Source organism: Pseudoliparis swirei, chromosome 1, assembly GCF_029220125.1.
Source record: "Pseudoliparis swirei isolate HS2019 ecotype Mariana Trench chromosome 1, NWPU_hadal_v1, whole genome shotgun sequence".
Classification (NCBI taxonomy): Eukaryota; Metazoa; Chordata; class Actinopteri; order Perciformes; family Liparidae; genus Pseudoliparis; species Pseudoliparis swirei.
Window position 1 is genome coordinate 7732292 of NC_079388.1, and position 24650 is coordinate 7756941.

Consider the following 24650-nt stretch of genomic DNA (forward strand, 5'->3'; position numbering starts at 1 on the left):
ATCGTAGGCCTATTAGAGCCGAGGACAGAACGCTTGCCACGCAGTCTACACTGATAATAAGATTGGAATATGCTGAGGAGGTAATGCAAACATGGGATGTTGTAACCGGCACAGGCAAGCGCTTCATTAGATGACCACCAAAAAGACACGTGCTTCTGATGATAATAATGATATTAATTAGTATAATTAGCTTACAGCTGGAGGTACAAACAACATGGAGAGTCGAAACATGTGAACAAGTAGATGTTACCACACTTGTGGGTGTGGAGGAGTCAGTTTCAGTTTGGCTCTCAGCCAGGTAGAAAAACACGTGAAGCATGATACATAATTATAGGTCAATTAAAGAGGGAGGAACTGCCCTCAGCGCAATATTATTTGATTAAAGTTGGACAACGCTTGGATATAAGCAGATCAGTGATGTTCCTTTTGTGGTAAATTGTTTGTGCCAATCCTGCCAGGATCAAAACGCATTTTCAAATATTAGCAGGTGATAGAGAGACCACACAATCAGATGTGGCCATGAACCATCGGCTCTCCAAGCTGAAGCATTTCTGGAAAGGCTAGCGCTACCGTGCAATTACAGAGCTGCAGAAGGTCAACCTGCACGTGTCTTCATCTGTTCAGACGGCTTTGGTAGCAGGAATAAAACTAAAGCAAGTTTGGTTGATTAAATTGCTGCAGATCTTATTGACAAGGACATTTAAAGCACTCAAAGCTAATTATTATAAAGTCTTGGAGCAGATGGCACATCGACCCATTTCCTTAAAGTGGTGGAAAAATAATCAAGACATTACATTTCTCTTCACACAGTCAGAAGACAAGTCAGGCACATTTCCTGCCATGGTTACTGTTGGTGCCCAAATTAGCAGCAGCCAATATGTTACACTGGTACACGAGTTAAAGCTGTTGGATATGTATCGGGACTGCAGCAAACTGCTGAATATTTAAAGTAGCGACATGTTTACAGGCTTGCCCAGCCTGTGATAAGGAAGTGCCAGTGTGTTTGAGTGTGCATGCTGGGAAGCGGCCAACAAAAACATTTGCACATTTCACAATCACATGACAGCACACTGGCACAACCTACGTGACGCAGACTTAAAACCTTTGTGTGCTAAAAGAAAAATTCCAATTGAAGAATTTAAAATGATACTAACATTAACAGACAGCATGTGACCATACAATTTCCCCATATTTTATCTGAGTAGATAAATGTCCCTGCCAGCACAATACAGCAAAGCAGAGAAAAATGTATCAGTCGAGCTCACGTCATGGGAAAATAACATTAAAAGAATCAACAGCAACATCTCTCGTTAAGGCCTCTACACATTTATTATGGCGAATAATCGACACGCAAATGTGAATCACTCTTTACAAATATTTTCCATCAAAACCGGCAGAAATATCTATTTAATAAAAGGTTTAGATGGATCCATGCAGGCCGAAGGACCTTCTACCTGCTTCCTATCGATCAAGAGCAGCGCCTGGCAGTGGATTGTGGTGGAGTCAAAGCTACTGGAAACAGTTGTATTGAGTTTTCCTTTAAATGCTGAGTGAATTTGAGTTCCCTCTGGGGAACAGTTACACGGTGTACATTTCTAGGGCTTTTATTATGAAAGGTAAGAACAGAAGGAATGAAACTGCACAGCCTTTGATGAGGCTGAAGGAAGTACGTTTGCCATCTTGGTTTCGGACTTGTCTACACAGCCACTCTCCTTCCAGAGTCCCCCATGGGACTTTATTTTGGAGAATAAGTTATTGAGCCCCATGACGTGAATAAGACAAACACATATGTTTGTCAATTTAAAGGATAATTTTGCAAGTCAAGAAAGACGCAGCTTGTTTCGCAGTGACATTTAGTAACTAGCCATGTTTTTATGGGGCTTTCTCTCCATCAAAAAGCAGTTCCTATGTGGATTAGTCACATTAACAAGAATGCTTATTCTGGAAAGACACGACTGTTTTGAACTACCGGAGATTTTTTGAAAAGTAGATGAACTAACCCTTTAAAAAAAAGGAATCAGAAACAGCAGTGGCTTTCTTTCCTTGTAACAATACAGGCCATCCATCGCACTGCTCCTTCAGACACTACAAAGACACCCGTTGACTGAAGCCACAGGACAGGACATCAACATGACCTCTGGTAACCTCTAAGACAAGTGAGCCTGGTGCAAATGTTTAACTCTCCCTGTGTGACGAGGAGCGAGAAGCAAGCGCAAACAATAAAGTCCCCCGTGGTCTGGCAGATGTGCATGGCCGATGTGTCTGGCGTAAGAGGGTTTGCGGGAGGTGGTCGACACCATCAGTCGACGTTAACTTCACGCTGTTCAGCAGCAACCTTGAATTAATTATGAGTGAGATGACGCTGAGCCGAGAACACATTGCCCCCAGCGAATGAGGTCATGTCCAGCTATTTACCGTTTATGTGGGCAAAATATCCCTGTATGCCGTATTCTACACTAGATATCAATTTGTGGGTTTGAACAGAAGTTTAATTACGATTAATTGATATGTACTTATTATTTTCTGTATATTTCCTCGGTTCCAAGTGACACAATTGTTTGTAAATTTAATGGTGTGAAAACAGACATTTCGGTAGTAAGTCCACAAATGAAGAGAGCGAGTTCACCGGTTGAACATAATATTCAACCCAGACGTAAATATCAAATCCCACATAAAAAGGTAAACAAAGCAGCTTTCTTTCATTGAAGACATGAGGTTTGGGACCGGCCTACATGAATCATTATTGGATACTTGATAATTTACTGCTGTCACTCTTCTTTTGTTTTCATTTTTTATACATTTCATTCTTCTAATGCTTGGTTTTATTGTTTAGTATTTTAATGTTTTCATGGGTTTGATTTAATCTATTTCCTTGTTTCTTCCATTTGTTGTAAAGCACGTTGAACTTCTCCCCCAGAATGAAATTTGATAAAAATAAAATGTCTTATTATTAAATACTCGTTCACAAACTTGAAATTATTCGTTTTAGACAATGTTACATGTTTATTAGCTTTTTTATTGACACAATTGTGTGGTAAATATTCAGAGCACAACATGTCATCAACCTAGGAGTCACTAGTCATCACATGACAACCAAGAACGAGTTTGAGCACTTTTCACGTCAGATTATGTGGATGAAAAAAAATGTCCAACGTTGACTTGACAATAAATCCACATCTAAAAAAAGGATTTGTCTTTTCAAACAAAGCTCAAAGTCCATTCAGATGTGACGGTGACACTGTGTTGGTCTTAATGGGCTCTTGTATTTTGCTCTCAACAAGTCCATCCATAAGATCCTGTCCCATCACACCACTAGCAGCCGAGCCAGGGATCCGCCCGGTTTGTCTGAGAGATGAAGGCTATTTTCCTGGCCATTTCCGTGTTGTAGATCCGCTTGCAGTTCTCGTAGCTCTTCCGCTGCCGCTCTCGGCACGGCTTCTCGAAATAGCGCTTGCGTTTCACCGACTCTATGATTCCATCCTGAGTCAGGACCCTGGAGTATGTAGAGAAAACGTGTGAGTAGCTGATACTTGTTGCATTTAACACACTCTACTCAACAGGTAAATAGAAGAAAAAGAGGGGGGAAACTAAGTGCCACTGGCAGACCGCTTGCAAGGGAAAATAAAAAATATCATGCATTTCTTAAGGGAGCTCATTACGGATTTAAGAGCATGTATAATGCCTCCATATGTGACAGCTGAGCCTGCTGCTGGAAAACAACAAAGTGCCTCAAGCACCTTTAACCATTAACCCTTAAAGACAACCAATCATCCAATGATGTTATTGTCCACTTGAAAATAAGGGTTTAGATCCCTGAAGTATGTTTTAATATTATTGTTAGTATCTATTTGGCCCATTGATTTCTGTATTAATACTTTATCGTTTAGATTATGCAACTGTGATCGGTCGTCTACACACATCTAACTGCCGGATTTAGTATTACATACGATCAAATGTTGCGCAGACTTGAAACCTTTTAATGTGGAGCTGGCGTTATTGTAGCTGCCTCTCTAAGTCTCTATCTGTCTAACGAAATCCCCCAAAACACCAAAGTGAGCGTTTAGCTCCTGGTTCTATAAGCCGTGACTCCACTGCGCAAGCGCATCTCTGTGACATTGAGCTGAAGGCTAACTTAGCCAACATTAGCTTGCCATCTCCGTGATAAACAGCTACATTTGTAATATAGTTTATATTAAACTCAAGAGTTTGACCTGTTTAAAGTCTTGTAGGCCGCATCAACGTTGCCGTCCTGGACCATAATTGTCCGCGCGATGAAGCGAAGATGCTTCGACATGATGTGACCGGTGCGTACTTCAATGCCGACCGGTTGGAAACACGGAACTGCAGAAGGTTCCGGATACAAGCACAAATCCATAAATCAACGCTAGGTGACGCTTTTCTCTATTGTCGTGAATTACTTTTACTATTTGTATTTTGGTATTAACAACAGAGCTCTGTTGCAAAGAGATATATCGAGCCCACATTTCCATTTGTGTTTTGATAATGGAATACATTTGTTGATGATATGGTTGGAAGAAGCTTTTGCCTCGAATATTTCTTTAAAACGTAAACATAAATGCTATTCATTGACATGGTTGGTTGCAGATATAAGATGGTAAACACTGCAGCAAGCCACCATTCAGGCATGGCAAGGTCAGTACCAGCTGATGCAGACAGAGAGAATTGTTTAGTTGAGTGAGATAAATATCAGCTACGTTTTAATGAATTTTACAAGAATCAAAGAAAGTGACATTTAAGTCAATGTAGGCTACTACTACAATACTTGCATATTATTGCAACCTGATTCCTTACCCACTAAATGAGGTATAGATGAGTTGGATGAAGTCTGGCAGGTAAGGTCAGGAGAGCTGCTGCATTTGCAAACCCAGAATAAGCATATAGCAATATCATCCAAAAGACAAGATACTAGAAGTATAAAACTATGATATGTATAGTTGTATGTGGCCTCCATTACTGCTTGAAAATAACAATACTGCACAATACTGTCATCTTCTCACAGTAGCCCACTGTGAATGGCAAAAAGCATCTTGCTGTACTTTATGAGAACAGTACAATACTCCTGGAAACACACACATACAAAAACACACACACACACACTCACACATAAACACACCGTGCTCTTTTGGGTTGTCGCTCCCACCCTTCCCTTTAAGAACATATTTGGTAAATAACACCTTTCAGGAAACTTTATTGTGCAATCAACAACTCAGTTATCAAATCCCATTTCTTCTGCTCCTGGTGTTTCTTCAGAACAAACCCAGGTGCTCGACTCATGGAACAAACAAAGAAAACAGTGTCTAATGTGACACTGGATTTTATTTGATTAATGAACTGAAGTTACCCGATGACTAACTATAATTATACCTTCAAACTTGTCACCCCAGGATGATAATAAGTCATAAATGTAACTTACCAGTATAATGTGAGTTGGCAAATGCCAGGTGTACTTATTAAAATGACAATAGCTCACTTTATTATTTGTATGAGGCAATTTTTTAGTGGTTACCAGTAATGGACTGCTGTTGTTCCATGGGGTGTGTCTGGACTACCGGCCACCCACAGATAATAAGCTCCTGAGTAATGTCAAATACTAGTCACCGATAAGTAAGTTACCGTCAGCATGTATTTTCTGACTAAGAATACTTTTTCACAAATTCATATTTACTTCTCCATAACTTATTTAATTTACGTCGCCCCAAACAAAAGTCAAGGGAACACATATTTGTGTATGTTACACAGCCATTTGATTGCTTATTCAAATGTGTATACACTTAATGGGACTTAGTTGGGATGGAGTAGTTAATCAACACAATATTAGGACAATGGACAAGTAAATATTCCTGAGACCCCATGTCACCCACGACTTGGTCAACATCCTCATTGTGATGCACACCTGAGTCTGTCCGCTTCCTCACCGCGGGGCTCGGCTCAGGTTATTGTTGAGACGTGTGCACTCTGGTGGTTTGCACTCTGGTGGTTTGCGCAGCCTTGCTCATGGGCAAGAGACAAACTGCAGGATTGGTGCTGCGGAGCCGTGCATCCATGTAGCGTGATGGTGTACTGTACATAGACGCTCATGTGCATGTTCCTACAGGTTCAAGATGACATTGATGTTAATATGTGTGTGCTTTCTGGAAATTATGCAAAGGCACTAATTTGGGGAAAATAACAAAATATCTAATAAAAATGAGACGGCTGCTCCTGCGGAGAGTCTATATTATATTAACTTCCTTATAACTTCTTTTGACCTGTTTTTCTCACGAGGGAAAGTGTGCTGCTATGAGGGAACATACCTTGACTTAACTCTGGTATCGTCAGAGTAGCCGCTGCCAGAAACAGACAATAGCATTGTTGACTATTTATAGCACCTTCCTGATATGTAATATAGCTAAGCTATCTTTATGGCATGTTTACAAATCAGTTACCAGTGGTGGGAAGTTACTACATTTACTGGTAGATTACTCAAGCAGGATGTTTTAAGCCTACTGAAGTACACATTTGAGGTAGGCCCATTTGTACTTTACTGCACTGCATTTATCTGACGGCTTCAGTTACTTTACAGATTCATTTGATCTAAACAAAATATAATACAACAAATAGCATATGATGTTAGTGTACCAATAAGGCTGTATTGGTCCCCAGGGCAACATTCACAAGCTACCCAGAAGTATGTAAAGTAATATATCAATAATTCAAAACTTGCTCCATATTTACCTGCTGCACCATTAAAGCAATGAACTCAGTAATACATAAATAATTCAGGTTCAAAGATTTAATACATATATATTATTATGCAGCCAAAACATATTTTATTCATCGAAACTAGATGTTGTTTTCTCTTCATCTCTCTTCATTCAAATCTCAAAAGCCTCCAATAGGCTTCCTATTAAAATCCCTTTCATTTGCCCCCAGATCCCTCTCCATGGTTCTAGTTGTGTATCCTGTCACCTTTTGCACTACGTCAAAGTTTGCAGCTCTAATCCTTTTCAAAATGTTATGAAAATGTATTGCCCTATGTTAAAAAAATAAATAAAAACTGATTCACCTTAATGAATAGATGTATGACATTAATATAATAAGTAATACATTGAAATAAAAACACACATCTGCAGATCTCTGCACTTATCATCGTGTATCGGGAGATTGATGTGAATCACAGATTGATGAAACTACATCCGTTGTCATAGCAACATGGACGTCAGCGTCCAGTGTTATCCTTTCATCAGGGCCATTCTCCTTTTCTTCTTCTCCTCCCTGAGCTGCTGTTGTCCTCTGTGTGTTGGGAGGTCAGCCAGCGGTGAGAGCCTCGATGGTATGTCTCATTTGCATTCAAAAGTGCTTTTTATATTTTCTTTCTCTGGCTGTAACTCTATCGTCGCTCCGTGGTGCCACGGGGAGGAATGCTTGAGACGAGCTGCACTGATAACATCACGACTCCCTTTGTTGGGTGAATGCAGTGCATCATGTTTCCTGAGGCATCCCCTCTGATCCAAAGCTGGTGAAATATTCTTGGCAGTGTGTGAGCGCATGTGATGGAGAGAACAGAACGAGAGTCTATGACCTGACGACTGAGAGTCGCCCTACACGCTGGATTCCACCAGTGGGTGCAAGTGGAATTACATTTATTGGGAGTTTATTATATAAAATACATCTCCCTACAATACTTGAGGGGAATTTTTGTTCTTACTTTGGTTTACTACTCTCTGCAACATTCATGATGTAGTTCAAGTTTAACTATACGTCCACTATTTAGTCAGATGTGACCAAAGAAATATTCACAAGCATCTTTATCCACCCAATTGATTGCACTTGTTAACTCAACTGTTATATAACTCTTTGGCTTTTGTGGATGTATTAGAGTGATTGTTGTGTTGCACGCTGATACTTTATCTCCTCCTGGCTTTAGGGACAATGTGGCCTTACTGATTTGACAAAAGAAAATTCTAGCTCTTATGGATCTGAATACGTATGACCACGTGTTATTTCAGTTTTTCTTTTTTAATAAATTTGCGTGTGCTGAGTGATTAATGAGAAATAAAATGACATTTTTTGATTTTAGCAAATGGCTGGAGTGAACAATTTAAAGGGGTCTGAATACTCTCCATACCCACTGTATTTTGGCTGCCTGTTCACTCCTCTCTCTCACCACTCTTCGGTCGTGAAAACCTTGGACCATGAGACATGGACGGTCTCTGTGACGTCACCCGTATGTTTCTGAGGAGCCAAAATGAAGCTCAAGGACAATGAAGTTCGTTCTTCTCCTTTTTTCTTGCCAGAGTCCTCTGTGCTGTCAGTGATGAATAGAAAAAGAGTTGCGGTGGGATGGTGCAGTCCGGTGTTTAGGGGTTCAGCCTAGTTCTAGCTTGAACAGCTGATGCATGGAGGTCATCCAGCTGCAGTCCATCATCCAACGCCCGTACAATAAACACAAAGCCAGCCTTCTATTCTACGTCTGATATTTGCATGAAACAATCTCCAAAAGGCGGCAGCAGCAGCACCACGACCAAGAGGTCAATTCAGGGACTTAAATTAGTCGAAGTGACGGCCCTTAAAGCCTTGATATCATTAAGCTAAGTTATAGTGGAGATTGTAGCTTTAGAGACCAAAATATATGTGTGTTCCAGGTTGGAAACATGTTTATTTCTGCTGTACAGTTGGGTGTTTTAACGAGGGGATCTGAGGGGATTGACTCGCTTTTAGAGCCTCAAGTGGCCGTCTGATGAACGGCAGTTCTTGGCTTCGTGTTTTGGCCTATGCAGTTGCCACTTGGTGATAACAAAACTGAGTGCATCTCAGCCTCCAGTCCTCTCTGCCTTGGCACCACTAAGCCAGGAAATGCCGGTAGGAAATAGAGAGCGCGGGACAGTTTTGAACCAGTCAATTCATTAACAGGTTTAGTGATTAAGCACTTGTACATCCTTCATTTGCAATTATGGTATTAGTGCATATAAATAAACAAAAAATACCAAAATATAAATGAGTTAGGCTTGTCAGAATGGAAGTATATCAGGCATTAGCAGGATATGCTTGCATAGTTAAACTGACACTGTTTATCTCACAGATGAGGCTTTGTGCACAGAAACAAGGGCCCTACAGATGTGTAACCCGTTCAGATAAAGACAGGATGGGATGTGTTGGGTACATACAACTGCATAGCCGATGTGCTCTTTTATTGTAGCTGTAATGAAGAATAATAACTGCCTTAAATTGTAAGTGTAGAGTGAAAATGCTGTCAGCAGCTTCTGGGATGGATTCCTTCAGCTGTGAGTCATGTCTTTTTGCTTTTTCATTCCCTCCCCCCAAAGACACACACACAGACACACACACACACACACACACACACACACACACACACACACACACACACTCACACACTGGAGCTGGAGCTGAACACATTAACCCTGATATCTGATTTCACGTTCCAGATCTGAACACGTCTGGTCTAAATGTAGTTTGTTATTTAATAAAAGGTTTTAAACGGGTTTTATTCTATATATTTTTTACATGTAATTCCTCACTGAGGCGCCAACATTTATTTCTTGACTTCTTGACACCAACTCGAGAAACAAATACAACGACCTCTAAATATCCAGAACCAGAGGGAGAAAGCCCCTCCCTGCCAGCGGCCTCCGGATTGGCTGGACCGGCCTCAGCTTCAGGCGAGCTGTGGGCCAATCAGTGCAGGCGCAGATGCAGGCGGCGGAGACAGTTTCGCGCACCGGTGAACCGAGAGGAGCAGAGAGGGACAGGCATCGCGAGTCTGCAGTGCAAATCCGCTTCTAATCTGCAAAAGAGATCATGGACGTGGAGAAGAAAACCACAGATTTCTCAGGGAAATGGAAAATGAAGTCTTCGGAAAATTTCGAGGATCTCTTGAAAGCTCTGGGTGAGTCCTGCATTAGAGGCATTTTATAAATAGACTGATTCTATATTTGATTTGTTTAATCATGCACAATAAAAGTTGTTTATCTGTCTTGAAAACCATGTCCAACACAAGACAGGATTTCATTTCCTCCCCCCCCCCCCCCCCACACACACACACACACATGCACACACTTTTATTAAAATGCTTTACAAGCAAAAAGTCAAACTTTGCTGCATATCGTTATCTGGTTTATCATCAACCATTTAGCGCCATTGTAAAAATGCAAAAGAGGATTATAAAAGGAAAGAGAAGCATCTCATGCACACAGACCTGTCAATCAGGTTGACATGTGGCATTCGCCACTGGAAATCCACTCGGCTCAGAGGTCACTGGAGAACCAAAGGGGTCGGAAGTGGCTCTGTGGTTTCATTGGTTTGCTCCATCCCTGCTAAGCCACGTTCACGGGCATATTGGTCTTGCTTATAGCTACATTAAACTGTATGGACTCCCGGTATAAGCGAGAACAGGAGAGGGAGAGGTCAGGCGAGGGCCAGCCAGTGGCACCCATTAAAAATCTGAAGACAAATAGCCTGTGGAGGAATGTTAGATTAGACTCATCTGAAGCAGGGTCCACCTCATGCGGTTGTAATTAGAGCCCGTGTAAACGGAACTAAGCCTTGACATGGGCCCCAGCAGCCCGCCGGATGGGAACTGACTTCACTGCCCTGGGCCTCCCTGACCCAGTGTGTGTGTGCTTGTGTGTGTGTAAATATGGTCCCACCTGAATGTGATTTGAGGGGTCGTCTGGATGTAGAATTACAAATGTGCATCTCGTTCTTAACTTGGGTTCAGGTTAACAACGACAGCAGCTGAGTTTTTAAAGTTGGGTGGATAACGGCTTAAGTTATATTTCAGGATGAGTCATGTCTTGACTCTAATCGCTTTCTCCAGACGAATTGTCTTTACTTAAACGTAGCTCCATACCAGTGGTTTTACATGTTGTAACACATTAAGTACAACAATGCTGCGTTTAGCTGGCAACCATTTTCTGAAGCATACCATAGATTCTTAGATTCATTTCCTCGGGTTAAGTTCATTCAGAAGAGGAAAAAGAAAAGAGAAAAAACATCAGCGTAATGAGGCTCGCAACGAAAAAATACATCCTGATGTGGATTCAACGGCCTTATTTTTCTTTTCATCACGGTGATGTTATGACTGCGGGGTGCAGCTTTACAGACTGTTTGGAAAACTTTCAGACTGCCAAAAAGCTTTCCACTCAAAAAGAGACACATAATACGAGGAGACGGACATTGTTTCAACGAGGATCACATTCATTTAGTTGCTTATCTTGAATAGCAGAGGACATATAGTTTCAATGACCACCAAGCAAGAAGGAAATGTCCAAACGTTCACAGCTGCATTACCGCACAGCGACGCGGGAACATTGACAAAAACAACTAAAGTTGCCGAAAGATTGATTTTCATGGATTACAGTTCGGTGGCTTGACGTCAGTCCTGCTTGTGTGCGATCAGGCGTGAATGTGTTCCTGAGGAAGATCGCAGTGCGAGCGGCCTCCAGCCCGGCGGTGGAGATCACCCAGCAGGACGAGAGTCTGTCCATCAAGACGTCCACCAGCGTCCGCACCACCCACGTCTCCTTCACCGTGGGGCAGTCCTTCGACGAGGCCACGGTGGATGGACGTCCCTGCACGGTACACGTCCCACGTAACATGCCTGTGTAATGTCGATGCATGCGTACCGGGTCTCTCGGGCCGAGGACACACTAACTAGCCAGAGTTATGCACCGTATGGAAATAATTTCAGCCCAAAAAGAGTTAGTGCCGGTAATAAAACACGGGTCTGTTCTTCGTTCCTTCATAACGAGTGAGTGGCGTGGGACATCAAAAGAAATGTTCTGACTTTATAGAATCCAGCGCACTTAAACGATGCATATGTTTCTCCACGTGAATCCCTGCAGAGTTTCCCGAAGTGGGAAACAGACAGCAAGATCAGCTGTGAACAGACCGTCCAGAAAGGCGACGGGCCCAAAACGGCGTGGACCCGAGAGCTGACCAACGACGGAGAACTGATACTGGTGATTATTTACTGGACAGCAGGAAATCATGACTTCATATCTGCTTTTTAACCCTTGTGTTGCCTTCGGGTCAATTTGACCCGATTCAATGTTTAACCCTCCTGTTACCTTTATATTTACTAACATATTTTACCCTTGAGGTCAATATGACCCCAGCTATTAAAATCTCCAGAAAATTATTAGAATTAATATTGTTTTCCAAGTTTAAGTGTGAGGTACTTTATGTTTGTTTGTTGACTCCCGAAAGAACACCGACATTAAACATTGAATCGGGTCAAATTGACCCGAAGGCGACAGGAGGGTTAAAAATAGATAACCACTTTTATGAGGTCATATTAGAAAGCGCGGCACACTGTTAATACTCTGTTGCGGTTTTCTTTCAGACAATGATTGCAGGAGAAGTCGTCTGCACCCGGCTGTATGAGAGGGAATGAGGAAACAGTTTCCAGACTGCGATTCAACACTCATGTTTCGTGCCTCATGGTTTGCATTTACTCAACTTGCTTACTTCCTCGTCCTCCTCCCAGCCAGTCAGAAGTTTCTCTGGGTAGACAAAGGCCTCATTTGACACTTTTAGAACACCAAAGATGCCTGAACTTGCTCCTTTTATGTATCATATAGAAATGACCCACATTCCTTTAACTCTGGGCCTTTTTTTAACGCGTTAATAAATTGTTTTACATGACTTCTCAAGCACTCTTTATGTTGCCTCCTCACTGCACCTCCCATTCCCTTGTCTTCCGTCTGAGTATCACTTTACATCCCTGTCTGCCATTCACATATTCTCCTGATTACCCCCCCTCCCCACCCCCTCTCTATTTTTCCACTTGCAATGGACATCGTCCCCTGTGTGCTCTTCTTCTCTCACTACAGTATGTGTTCAATTAGTTTTAAAAACTCCCAAAGACAAATCGTGTTTGATAAACTTCCCTTTGAGGGACATTTGGCAAAGACAAGAGGGAAACAGGGAGTGGAAAGGAAAAGGAGTGAGGGCCAGAGAGAGGGTGGTCATGAGAAAGTTATTTCATAGCATCAGGAGAGGTTATACTTTGTATGTTCCCCTCTCCAGCTGTACCTACTGAAAATGAGCTCAATAAAAAAAGAAATCCCCCACCCCCTTTTGGCTTTGCACCCAGGTACAAAGTGTGAAGTGGCTTCTCCTTAAAGTGTACGTGGAGATTTCCAGGCTCTCCTTCTGAAAACCCACATCTCAACTAAATGGATGCAGACAAAATATGCAAATGAAATGCTGAGCCGAAAATACAGATGGATTTAAAAGTCCCTCAAATCGTTTCTTTTTCTCAACAAAAAAAATTCAACTGCCGCTTCGGTTTGAGGCAGAACGTCACCATGCTGTGAAAAATGAAGCTCTCATGCGCTTCCTGAGGAGAGAGCTGCACAGCTCACAGGCAGTGATGGTTTTTACAGCTTTTCAAACAGTGGGCAGACAAGCGCCCCTCTGAAGTGCTTCCCAGTTTATACACAGTGCTGAGCAAGCAGTGGGAGGACTGGGCCTCCGCTGGGATGAATGTTCTCAATAACCTCTGTGGGTCTGTGTGTGTGTGTGTGTGTATGTGTGTGTGTGTCTTCTCAGCGGTTGCTTCTTTATTTTGAGGAGAAAATTAGTCTTTACGTTAGATCTGACTTTTCCACCTTCATTTGTATATTCCCTTAATCGTAAACAAGGTGTTGTATTTTACACAAAAATGATGTGTTTTTAATCGTAAAATCTTAACCCGTAAAGTACCGTGTACTGGCAGCTGTCACATACATGTAAAGCAGGAAAAAGCTGCAGAAAATGTCAACGCAAGCATAAAGAACATGTGCCTCACACAGTATTTTAGTAAATGTAGGCTCCCTTTCCTCTGGCGTCATATAAAGTTTGCAAACTTCACTCATCATGAACCTTCAATGGCCGCAGTGAAGACCTGTGTTACTGTGTAAGCACTCAACAAAACCACAGTGCTTTAACTGCACTCTGGAAAGGATGGAAAGTTCCCCGCTATTTGCTCTGAAAAAGAAAATTGGCACACACACACACACACACTTACATACATACACACACACTAAATACATAAGATGGCTGATTCTGTCGAAATGACCCCTTTGACTGATGGCTGAAGTGACCTCGTTGGAGCTGTGTAAACCACCCAGTCCCTCCTTGTTAGCCGGGTCATTTTCCACACACACACACACACACACAAACACCTCTCACAGTGATGTCATGCAGCCCTGGATTGCTGGAATGCTGTGGTTTCAGGACAGGGAGGCACCCGAGTCAAGCCTTTGAATTGGAGCCATCTGGACAAATCATGACACGGCAATTAGAGGAAATGATTAGTCACAGGTGTCAGCCGGCCAACAAAGACGGACTACGATGCGAGCAGGTTCAGTCAGCAGACACGAGCACGGACACATGCTCACTCAGTTAAACCGAAGAAGCTTTCATCACTCATTTAGCTGTAACAATCTATTTAAATATTATTTTATTTTAAATTTAAACATCCTACAAAGTATGGAGCAAGATTATGTTTCTACCCATAGAGCAAATGTGAAGTTAAAGAATAGTGGACGCTAGGCCTTTATTTTGTCACTCTTTAAGACGGGCCTGACTGCACGGTGATATCCATAACGTCACAACAGGGCATGTGCAGCACAGACAGGAGTGTGTGAGTGTTACTGTATGTGAGCGTGACCGACGTGATGAAGTCACATGACTGCCCTCGCCCACGTGACCCCGTGTGATAGGAGAAGATAAATGAAGAGAGACAAGGCCGGGTTGTTCGAGGGCATGAGGCCATAAAGTGTGTTTGAATTAAAGGCTGTCTGCTGCTGCTCAACATGTGACTGCAAGGGTAATATATATGAGAGGTACAAAGACACACCCAGGACAGGGTCCTATGAGCATGCACACTTCATCCGATACAAAAAAAGAGACAAAAAAAACCTTGACGATGCTCATATCTAACAAATTCCAATAAATGACATTATACAAAGCAAAACAAATATTTAAGATGAATTTTGATTGTGTCCAATGTAAAAAATAAAGAAAAACATGCTGAAAATAATTGGATCAATGTTTCTTTTGCTGCACCTGAACATTTCCTTGAGGTTTAGATCTCACCTTCCCTCTGAGGCCAGAGAAGTGGGGGATGGTTTTATTCTGTCAAGATACAAGAGGGACACCTACTGGAAGAGGGGGGAAGGATCTTTTTGAGAACAGCAAAACAGGAATATTAACAGTTTTGAACACCAGGCAAAAACCATTGGCCAAGATCAGACCGACATGCGTGTCTTTTGCCTAAAGTTAAATGATAAGCGTGGAGTTAGATGCCAAGATTAGGCTTTACACATTGAGTATTTGACGAAATTATTAGGATTTAAATTCACAGATCAAAGGTTCAGTTTCCATTGTATCTATCCAGGAGTCAATGACAAATGTATTTTTCTATTACGAACCAGTGCTATATAAATGCTGTGATGCACACAGCCGATATTCAGAGACCGGGCCTTTAAAAGATGCCTTCAGGATCTCTGTACAGATGTGATGTCAAGAATATACAATATATATATATATATATTGTATATTCTACATTTTACAGAAACAGAAATATTCTCAATGTTGAGAAATGAGAACAAAGCCCTGAATTAGACAAATGACACATTATTTTTGGAGATTACATTCGAAAAAACAAATAGAAACACTTCCACACAAACCTGCGGGAAGGAGTCAGATTCAGACTGAATGCAGCCACAGGCTTCACAAGGCCACCGCTCCGTCTGAGCTGGCTCAAGCTTGGAGGTCTGTGATCCTCGGCACACCGAGGGGTCGTAACAAAGCAGCGGTGTTAACCTGCTTCATGGTTTGGGGTCAGACGCCGATGTGGGACCCAAATGCTTTTTCAGACGACCAGAAACGTCCCAAAGCATTGGAACTATTTAAATTCTACGGTTTCCATCCGAAACCCTTCGGCCCTCTATCAGAATAATAAACAGAAAGAACATTTAAATTAAAATCACGCTAATGCCACTTTGTTTTGACCCTTATGTTCCAGGTGCTTTGTAATCAGCTTCAGCCTGCTGGCTTCATGGCTTCCTCCAGCGACCCGTGGGTCTCGATGCATTCTCAATTAAACCAAACTCGATATTACTGTTCAAACTTAATGCCATATTTTCTCAATGAAGCTAGTTTGGCCCTGACGATAGGGACTACATTTAAACACACTGCATGTCAAGCTAAGTAGGGGCATCCAGTTTTTGTCGCGTCTTGAGTTAGCGGATTGATATTAACGTGACGTTCGACAAACAACTCAGAACTTCCTTTGGCCCAACTTTGGGCGGACATAAGCTACTTGATTTATTAGCGTAAGTCGTCTCCACCTGTATATACCAGTTTGCACTTTTTAATGACCCCGGACCACATTTTGAAAAGCACTGATTTATAGCCTACATTGTTTTGTCTTTTTTGTAAATTCTAGCATAGTATACCTTTAAGGATCTTTTCAATGGTTGCAGAATTGTAGTTCTCCCCCATGAAGTAGGCCACTGTCACACCCTCCCTGCGGACGCCTCAGTGATCATCTCATCCAAATGCTCTATGATCGTGCCCCAGCTCGTGAGCCTTTGGGCAAGCGCAGACAAGGCCAGGATTTGTAGCCCAATGATATGACATGTGACTCTCATTTAGCGCCTCTTTTAATCCTCCCTGTTGTAGTGTCTGTGAATGACATCACCCAACAGGTTCTTTGATATGAAGTAAACATGGATCACAAGACGATGCCAATTCTGTTAAAACACGCTTCCCCAAAATAGGTAGTTTGTATGAACTGAGGAACCTATAGAAGAAGGAAGGGTCATAACGTCACCGTGACAGCATTTATTGGTTTGCATTGGTGCCAGACTTTGATGCCAGTTCTTCTCGAGTTAATTGGGCGGGCATGCCTAGTCCCACTGTACCCCATCATATCTGTCGTTTCATCTTCGCCTGAAAAATACATCCACAAAATATGTTTGTTTTTCTTGTTTGTGGTCTCCAAACTGCTTTCTGGCTCCGTCTGCAACTGCATACAGTTTAATTTCAGACTGTTTCAAAGATGACACCCCGGCGATATGATGGGTTACAGGTGGTTTTAGCCTACCATGCTGGAGAGGCTGTTGTACAACATTTACCAACTCCACATCTCTCTTCTCGCTTCTTTTACACCTTCACAAGGATTATCTATCACCAACCTTTAACTAGTTTATCTCCGAATTAATGTGGGACTTCTCTGCAGAGATATTGTTGACTAACTTTAGCTAAACAAAGTACAATTGCTCGTTAATTAACAAACAAAGTAACAAGGAGAGATATGAAGGCTATAACTGACCAGATTTGAAGAGGCAATATTACTAGTATACAATATGTATAGTAATATTAATGACGGCAGCGTGGGTTCCCTCCGGGTTCTCCGGCTTCCTCCCACAGTCCAAAGACATGCAGCTCAGGTTAATTGATCTCCAAAATTGCCCGTAGGTGTGAATGTGAGCGTGAATGGTTGTCTGTCTCTATCTGAGCCCTGAGATGGACTGGCGACCTGTCCAGGGTGAACCCTGCCTTCGCCCAATGTCAGCTGGGATCGACTCCAGCACCCTGCATGCGACCCTAATGAGGATAAGCGGTATGGATGGATAATGGATCACGGAATATTAATGACACCTCCTGACAATAATAGGAAACATCATTAAGAGACTGCACATCATTAACAGTTTGATAAAAGGTTAGTTATTATTAACAAGGATGCTCTATTACAATAAAACGTATGTAGAGTCACTACCGGCTTGGCACCAATGTGAGTTCAAGGATGTAATCACCATCTTGTATTGCTATGAACCTAGAAATGTCTCCTTTAAGGTCATTTATATTTGATAAGATACCGGTCTCAACCTTGTATTCTTTAACCTCTGGCATATATTATATTGTTATAGTTTGGTCTTTGTGTGCTTAAAAAAATAAGCTAGATTAATATTATACATTCTTGTAATTCTTGACCGTAAAAAAAAAAAAAAAATCACGGGCAGCGACGTGATGCTCTGCCGCAGCAGCGGTCACGTGACCGAGTCTTCGGCTGGCTACTTCCGGTTCAACGGCTGTTTTTTCCTGCGGGAGAATAAATAACAGATCTGTCGTGCGGCTCGGCGCAGCTGTAATCTAGACCCCGACAGTCGGGGCTGAACAAGAGGGTGTGACACAAAAAACAGCTGCCAACCAGTCCGTCCATCGTGTTCACCGGCAGCCCACCGTCCATAGCCGCGGGGAGATGACCACCGGAGGGGCGGGCAGCTAGTCGACCGAATAACGCGCCTGCACCGCCCGCCCTCTCGGACCAGACGCAGCAGCGTCTCCGCGACTTTAAACGTGCACATCGGCAGCGGCGGCGAAGTGACGTCGGCTTCTCTTTCCCCCAAAACAACCCGCCGTCGACATGTCAAAATACACCAGCTTCCCAGAGCCGATGGACGACCACAACCCTTTCCAAGTGGGTCAAACGAAATATTAACGTAACAATGAGCCGGTGTCCGAGCGGTCCGTCGCGGTGTGTTTGATGTCGGCTCTGCGTGAAAACGGGCGTGTTGTGGCTCATGTGACGCGGGTGGCTTTTTCTTCCTCTTCTGGGCCTTCCTGCCCTCCGTAGTCTGTGCCCACTTGTGGCTCCTCTCCACAATGAGAAGCCCCTCGGGGGGTGTCATGCGGAGGGTCTCCATGTGTCTCTGTGTCTTTGTTTGGCTAGGACCCCGCAGTGACTCAACACAACAGCAACGCAGAGTACGCCACCCTGGACCTGTACAACCCCTTTGATAACACCACTGGGGTGAGTCATATTTCAGATATTATATTATAAGGGGATGTGTATATGTATTGTGAGATGATGTATATTTCACATTTTGCATCAAACATGTTTCCATATAATTTGTTTAATGTTCAATCCAACTGTTTGTACCTTTTCTACTCGTCCGATGTCTATTGTGTTTACGGTCTCTGTCGGCCTGCTCTGAGATGGCTGTTATCTTTTTGTAAAAAAAACGAATAAAATAAATAATCAGTCTGGGTAGTCTCACTTAGTTTCACTTCCTTCATTCGTTTTATTTGAATCGATGATCAAATCGCACATAATTCAGTGATCAGTTGACACTTCGTTATAATCGTTGTCGTCTCTTAAAAGGACCGAGACCAAAACATACACCTTGCCACGTGAGATACACCTCGGTTGCATGTTGAAGAGTTTGGGTTGTTGTTGCTAGGAAATGCCTTGGGTCCTGGTACTTCCTGTCAACTGATGGTATGAGCCCATACTGCATTAACAGGAACTAAACTCAGTCGTAAACACCGAAGTAGACTTCTCATTGTTTTTCTCTTTAATCTCATTTGTTTTATGTAAATGTTTTGATATTCAATAGCTAAAAAAAGAAGCTGGTTTCAATGTGGAAAGTGGTGCATGTATCTTTTTGTCATGGATTTTTCTTTTCAAACTGATTCAATGTTTATTTATTTTGTTACCAGCCTCCTCCTCCATATGAAGCCACCTCTCCCTCTGCTCCAGCTGTGCCTGCACAGACCCCACCCAGTAGGACGACACCCACTGAGCCTCGCAACTATGGCTCCTATACCTCGCAGGTATACACGCGGCATTGTAGAGGCACTTGTCACATGTTGCACCTGTCACTTTAGACTCGTGTTCAGCATCTGATCTTGATATCGGCACGTTCAGTAGCCAAAATGAGTTTGTACTCGCACATTATTGTCAGAAATGTGCAGTAGATGCCAATACTGAATTATTCATGATGCATAAACAACCCTCTCTTTGAAAGTTGACGTGTATTTCTGGTCAATCGTTTCCCTGTTGTGTCTTGCTGCGTTAGACTGCGGTGAATGCTACCACAGCAGAGCTCTTGAAGAAGCAGGAGGAGCTGGAGAAGAAAGCCCGGGAGCTGGAGAGAAGAGAGAGGGAGCTCGAGTCGCACAGCCTGGGTCCGGGAGCCTGTACGTGACGGGGGAGGGGAGATAACTACAACAGATACCTGAATGTTTTACGGTTTTACGATTCCAGAAGACGTTGTTGCCGTTTGTGACGTTTTGTCCCCTCCCACTCTTCTCTTCATCAGCCCGTCAGAATAACTGGCCCCCGCTGCCGTCATTCTGCCCGGTGGGCCCCTGCTTCTACCAGGACATCAATGTGGAGATCACGCAGCGCTTCCAGCGCATCGTCACCTTCATGTACTACTTCTGGATGTGTGAGTTCCTGTAACTGACGACGCACCGCTGTGTGGATCCCCATGATGATGGCAACATCAGTGTTATAGCGTAGCATGTTTGTAGGTGTGGGGGAAATCTCCTCCTGTTGACGCTTGAGATGCATCAGTGGAAGGTTGTGTTCAGGTAACTGAGAGAATGACCGAAAGGAACTGCGTGTCAGATTTTAGGGGGATTTATTTGCAGAAGTGGAATATAATAACGATAACTATGTTTTCATTAGCGCATGATCACCTAGAACAGGGGTCAGGAACCTTTTTGACTGGGAGAGCCATAAAAGCCAAATATTTCAAAATATATTTCATTGAGAGCCATATAGTATTTTTAACGTATAATAAATTAAATATGTCTTGCTTTTAATGCGACTTCTGGTGCTGCATGATGCTACGGGGGGGGGGGGGGGGTTCTTTGCTCCGTCCCGATGCGCGCGCACACGCCGGCATCGGAGCTCTGCGGCGCGAGAGACGGGGAGCCGAGAAGTGTTAACGCGATACGTAGAGACAGAAATGACATGCTGCTGGTTAGATACGATCAATAACAGACGTTTAGTTTAATACAAGAACAAATACGTCTTTAAGAAAAGGACCTTAAATTACTTCTGCTGTAATCTGGCGCGATAGAGAAAATTACAGGGGGGGCGGGCGGAGATTTTCCTTTTTTTTAACTCAAAATTGTCTGGGAGTCAAATGCCGTCACCGGAAGAGCCACATATGGCTCGCGAGCCACAGGTTCCCGACCCCTGACCTACAACTATAAATCATTGTGTTGTGTGCTTCACTGGCAGCGGGTCTTCATCATGGATCTCTACAGTAGCCCAGAATGTACAAACGGACAAAAGCTCTAGAGTTTGCCTTTTGCGTCTTCTTTTTGATGCTATCTGAAGGCTGCCTTTTGGGGAGGGGAGGGCAGAGGGTTATTCATTCGGCTGCAATCTGCACGCTCACCACCAGATGCCACTAGCTGCTCCCCTCATGACTCACGCCTGTGTGATTCCGGTTGTCTGGAGTAAGAGCTGGTATGTTTGCACAAAGACTGACACTTCACTGCCAGATTGAGGATTTGGCAGGAACCAACTGAAATCAGGGTCGAAGGGGAAGAGAGCAGAGGTCTTCTACTGCACACAACAACCAATTCAAATTGTTGGAGATAACTAAGTTGTTCTTATTGAACGACCCAACGCTTCAGGCAGGGGGAACGGGGGTCACGGGGGTCACAGGGGTCTAAAATAAGTGTCACATGGATGTTCACAAGGTTTAAGTCCGCTTTACGGCAACATTTTTGGATTAACATTGATTCGGATTTTTAAAATGAGGGAGGCAGAGAGCTGCCGCATTAGAGAAGGGAGTGGCCGAGCATTAAACAATTATTAAAAGAGGAAAAACCCCTTGCGTCCTGAAGTCTGGGCCGAGGGACAACCAAAGGAGCCAACTCCTGAACCGAGCTGCAGGAAAAGGAAGGTAATAAATCGCGCCATGTTGCATCAGCCAAAGTCCTGACAAGTTGGCTCCTACAGTGGCGTGGGGAGGGGCGTGTTGTATTTGTGTTCCGGTCCACTGCGCTGTAATGAAGCAACAAAGAGTTGATCACTCCGCTCAGATTGCACCGCTGTTCATTCTTGTCCAACCGCTCCCCTTTGTCTCCTCTTTTCATCCCATCTCCTCCATGTCCAGTATGCACTTGTGCGCTGCTCTTCAACCTCGTGTCCTCCCTGGCCATGTTCTGCGAGGACCCCTCGGGTGGTGTCGGCCTGGGCCTAGCCATCCTGTGGGCCCTCCTCTTCACCCCCTGCTCCTTCATCTGCTGGTACCGCCCTGTGTACAAAGCCTTCAGGTGGGGTTACACCATTCAAATGAAAAAGCCCATCCACCATAAATGCACTTTTCTGAGATATATAAAGCATAAATGGCTTTGAGCGCTTTGTTCTGCTCACTAAAACTATTTATCTCTCCCCCGCAGGAGTGACAGCTCCTTCAATTTCTTTGTCTTCTTCTTTGTTTTCTTTGCCCAAGTGGTCATCTCCGTCATCATGACCATCGGTATCCCTGGATGGGGCTTCAGGTATGACTAATGACCACAAGCCTCTCTGTGCCAGAACACAGGCATGGCCCCCTCCAGGGTATCGCCCCGTCTCACCGCTCTCTCCCCCTCCAGCGGGTGGATCGTGAGCCTGGCGGCTCTGAAGACCAGCGTCCCCGTCGGTGCGATCATGATGATGAACGCCGTCCTCTTCACCGCCCAAGCCGTCATGGGGGTCGTCATGCTGAAGAAGGTGAAAAACGAATAAATGTGATTTTTTTTTTTTACGTGCAGGGAGAAATCCCAGGTAGCGACTCGCACTAAGGTTCTGACATGGTGTCAGTCACACCTCGTATCCAACTCGGGATGTGTCCTTTTTCATGGAACATGAAAGCTGGTTATGCACGTCCCCAAATGCGTGATCACAACAACATCCAGCTCTCTGATCATCTGGCGACAGATGTTTCTGCAATCTTGAAAATTTCAGCCACTCGATTCTGAGCATAACTGCAGAGTTTATCTTCAACACGATTCACCATCATATATCTTTTTATTTTACTAACGAACTACGATCCAACTTGAGGCCTAGAATGCAAAGAGACCGTGACACAGTACTCACACGCGAGAGCACCCTGGACCCTGGACTCTCAGCACATCCAGGTGTTTTTATACCGGATGTGACTGGATGCAGTAAGGCATCCCGGTATTCTTGGTGCACAGTATTTGACATACTGTGTACTGGGACTCACCCAATATTATTATGGCATAATAAATAGTTTGGTAGTATGGAGGGCAGGCTAGTTTGGGGAGACACGTTTAAATGGTAATTTAGGTCAATGCTACCTGTATCAAACAGAATATCCTGAAACCAACCACCTGTACAATAAAAATTTCTTCTTCTTCTTCTTCTAAACCGGGTTTGTCCCCATTTACTTATAACTCCAACGTTTTTCTCAGGACATGATCACCATCCATCCATTATAACCTATACATTGGATTTAATAAATAGTCACGTTTGAAATGCAGCCAATCACACGCAATAGGCAGAAAAATAAATATATAATTGTTAGCCCATGTAATGTCCTGTAACTTAAATCCAGTTGATAAGTGAAAGGACAAGTTGGTCTCAGGCCCCTTGAATATGAATGAACTCTAATGAATGCTGGAGTATTGGGAGATACTGTGACACGAGGTAGTGGGTCGCATTTCTTGAAAGAAGTCAAGGGAAGAAATTTAAATCAAAATTGTCTCGCTGCATTTGCACTTGCCACCTGCTCTGTGGAAATACTCGCGCCCGCCGTGCCCAGGTGGTCCACCTGCCGTGAAGCAGTCGGTAGATAACAAACAGTCCGGACAATGGCCCCGATATCGGGTTCTGCGTATCGCGTTCGCCCTCACAATGGGCATGCTCTGAGGATGAATTGCCGCGTGTATCGGGTGTCAGCGCGCTCTGCTCTTCCCCTCTCCAGGTCCACAGCCTGTACCGGCAGACCGATGCCAGCTTTCTGAAGGCCCAGGCCGAGTTCGCCACCGGAGTCATGTCCAATCAGACCGTCCGACAGGCCGCCACCACCGCAGCCACCAGCGCTGCCACGAGCGCCGCCCAGGGGGCCTTCACCGCCCCTCGATAGAGAGGGACGAGTGGGGGGGGTGGGAAGTGAAGGAGGTCCCATCCCACTTGATAGAGGATCTGTTTGGTATTTATTACCCCACAGGTGATTAGAATTTGATGGGGGGGAGGATTTGTGTGTCTAGTAACCCTTGAGCAACTGAACATCAGGATACGTGCATGAGATGGAGGTGGGGCTTTTGTAATTTATAAAGATGTACAGGACCAGTGAGCTACTTTGCCAAACCGGGAGTCAGTGTTGTGTTAATGTGTTGATCCAGGAAACGGAAAGCTGAAATGTGAAAACAATAACATGCAGAAGAAGCGGTATACAATGCTGCACAGTCGTACCTCGAGTCAGCGGATGCGAAGAAAGAGACGGGCTGAGTGCCAAGTAGCAAAGTTCTAGTCTGGTGGTTGCTTTTTTTCCCCTTTTTTTCTTTTGTTTTTAAATGACTGTGTTTACAATGAGCCAATGCTTGAGTTGGAGCTGAACACAGAGCTGTTGCCAGGCTATCATTTGATCCAGAACCGAGCGGCTCAAGAAACCTTTCGTGCAAACTAACACGCTTTGTTGTGATCATTCCAGATGAGAATGCCTCTTTACCGTTTTGCCAAAACCTCTCATACTGTAAAGATGAAGTGTTCCGGTAACAATATATCTGTCACTGTTCTGTTGGTGGTGCTTATGATTATTACACGTCACTGTCTTGGTTTTAATAAAACATGTATTGTCATGCTTACACAGGTATTACTG

The 24650-nt window shown here is 43.6% G+C and overlaps 3 protein-coding genes across 3 annotated transcripts; 2 read left to right on the forward strand and 1 right to left on the reverse strand.

Annotated features, from left to right (window-relative positions):
* Nucleotides 1-2995: 2995 nt before the first annotated feature.
* mrps21 (mitochondrial ribosomal protein S21) lies at nt 2996-4330 on the reverse strand. Its single transcript, XM_056416360.1, has 2 exons — nt 4212-4330; nt 2996-3493 (listed from the first exon to the last, which is right to left on the reverse strand). Exons 1-2 carry the CDS (start codon nt 4292-4294, stop codon nt 3313-3315), a joined length of 264 nt encoding a protein of 87 aa, XP_056272335.1. The 5' UTR covers nt 4295-4330; the 3' UTR covers nt 2996-3312.
* A 5330-nt stretch (nt 4331-9660) lies between these two features.
* Nucleotides 9661-12666, forward strand: crabp2b (cellular retinoic acid binding protein 2, b). Its single transcript, XM_056416348.1, has 4 exons — nt 9661-9907; nt 11420-11598; nt 11865-11981; nt 12365-12666. Exons 1-4 carry the CDS (start codon nt 9820-9822, stop codon nt 12413-12415), a joined length of 435 nt encoding a protein of 144 aa, XP_056272323.1. The 5' UTR covers nt 9661-9819; the 3' UTR covers nt 12416-12666.
* A 5413-nt stretch (nt 12667-18079) lies between these two features.
* On the forward strand, nt 18080-24636 carry scamp3 (secretory carrier membrane protein 3). The gene is made up of 9 exons (XM_056417450.1): nt 18080-18496; nt 18749-18829; nt 19519-19632; nt 19878-19998; nt 20121-20249; nt 21939-22098; nt 22225-22326; nt 22420-22537; nt 23754-24636. The coding sequence occupies exons 1-9, from the start codon at nt 18443-18445 to the stop codon at nt 23913-23915; spliced, it is 1041 nt and encodes a 346-aa protein (XP_056273425.1). The 5' UTR covers nt 18080-18442; the 3' UTR covers nt 23916-24636.
* The last annotated feature ends 14 nt before the right edge of the window (nt 24637-24650 follow it).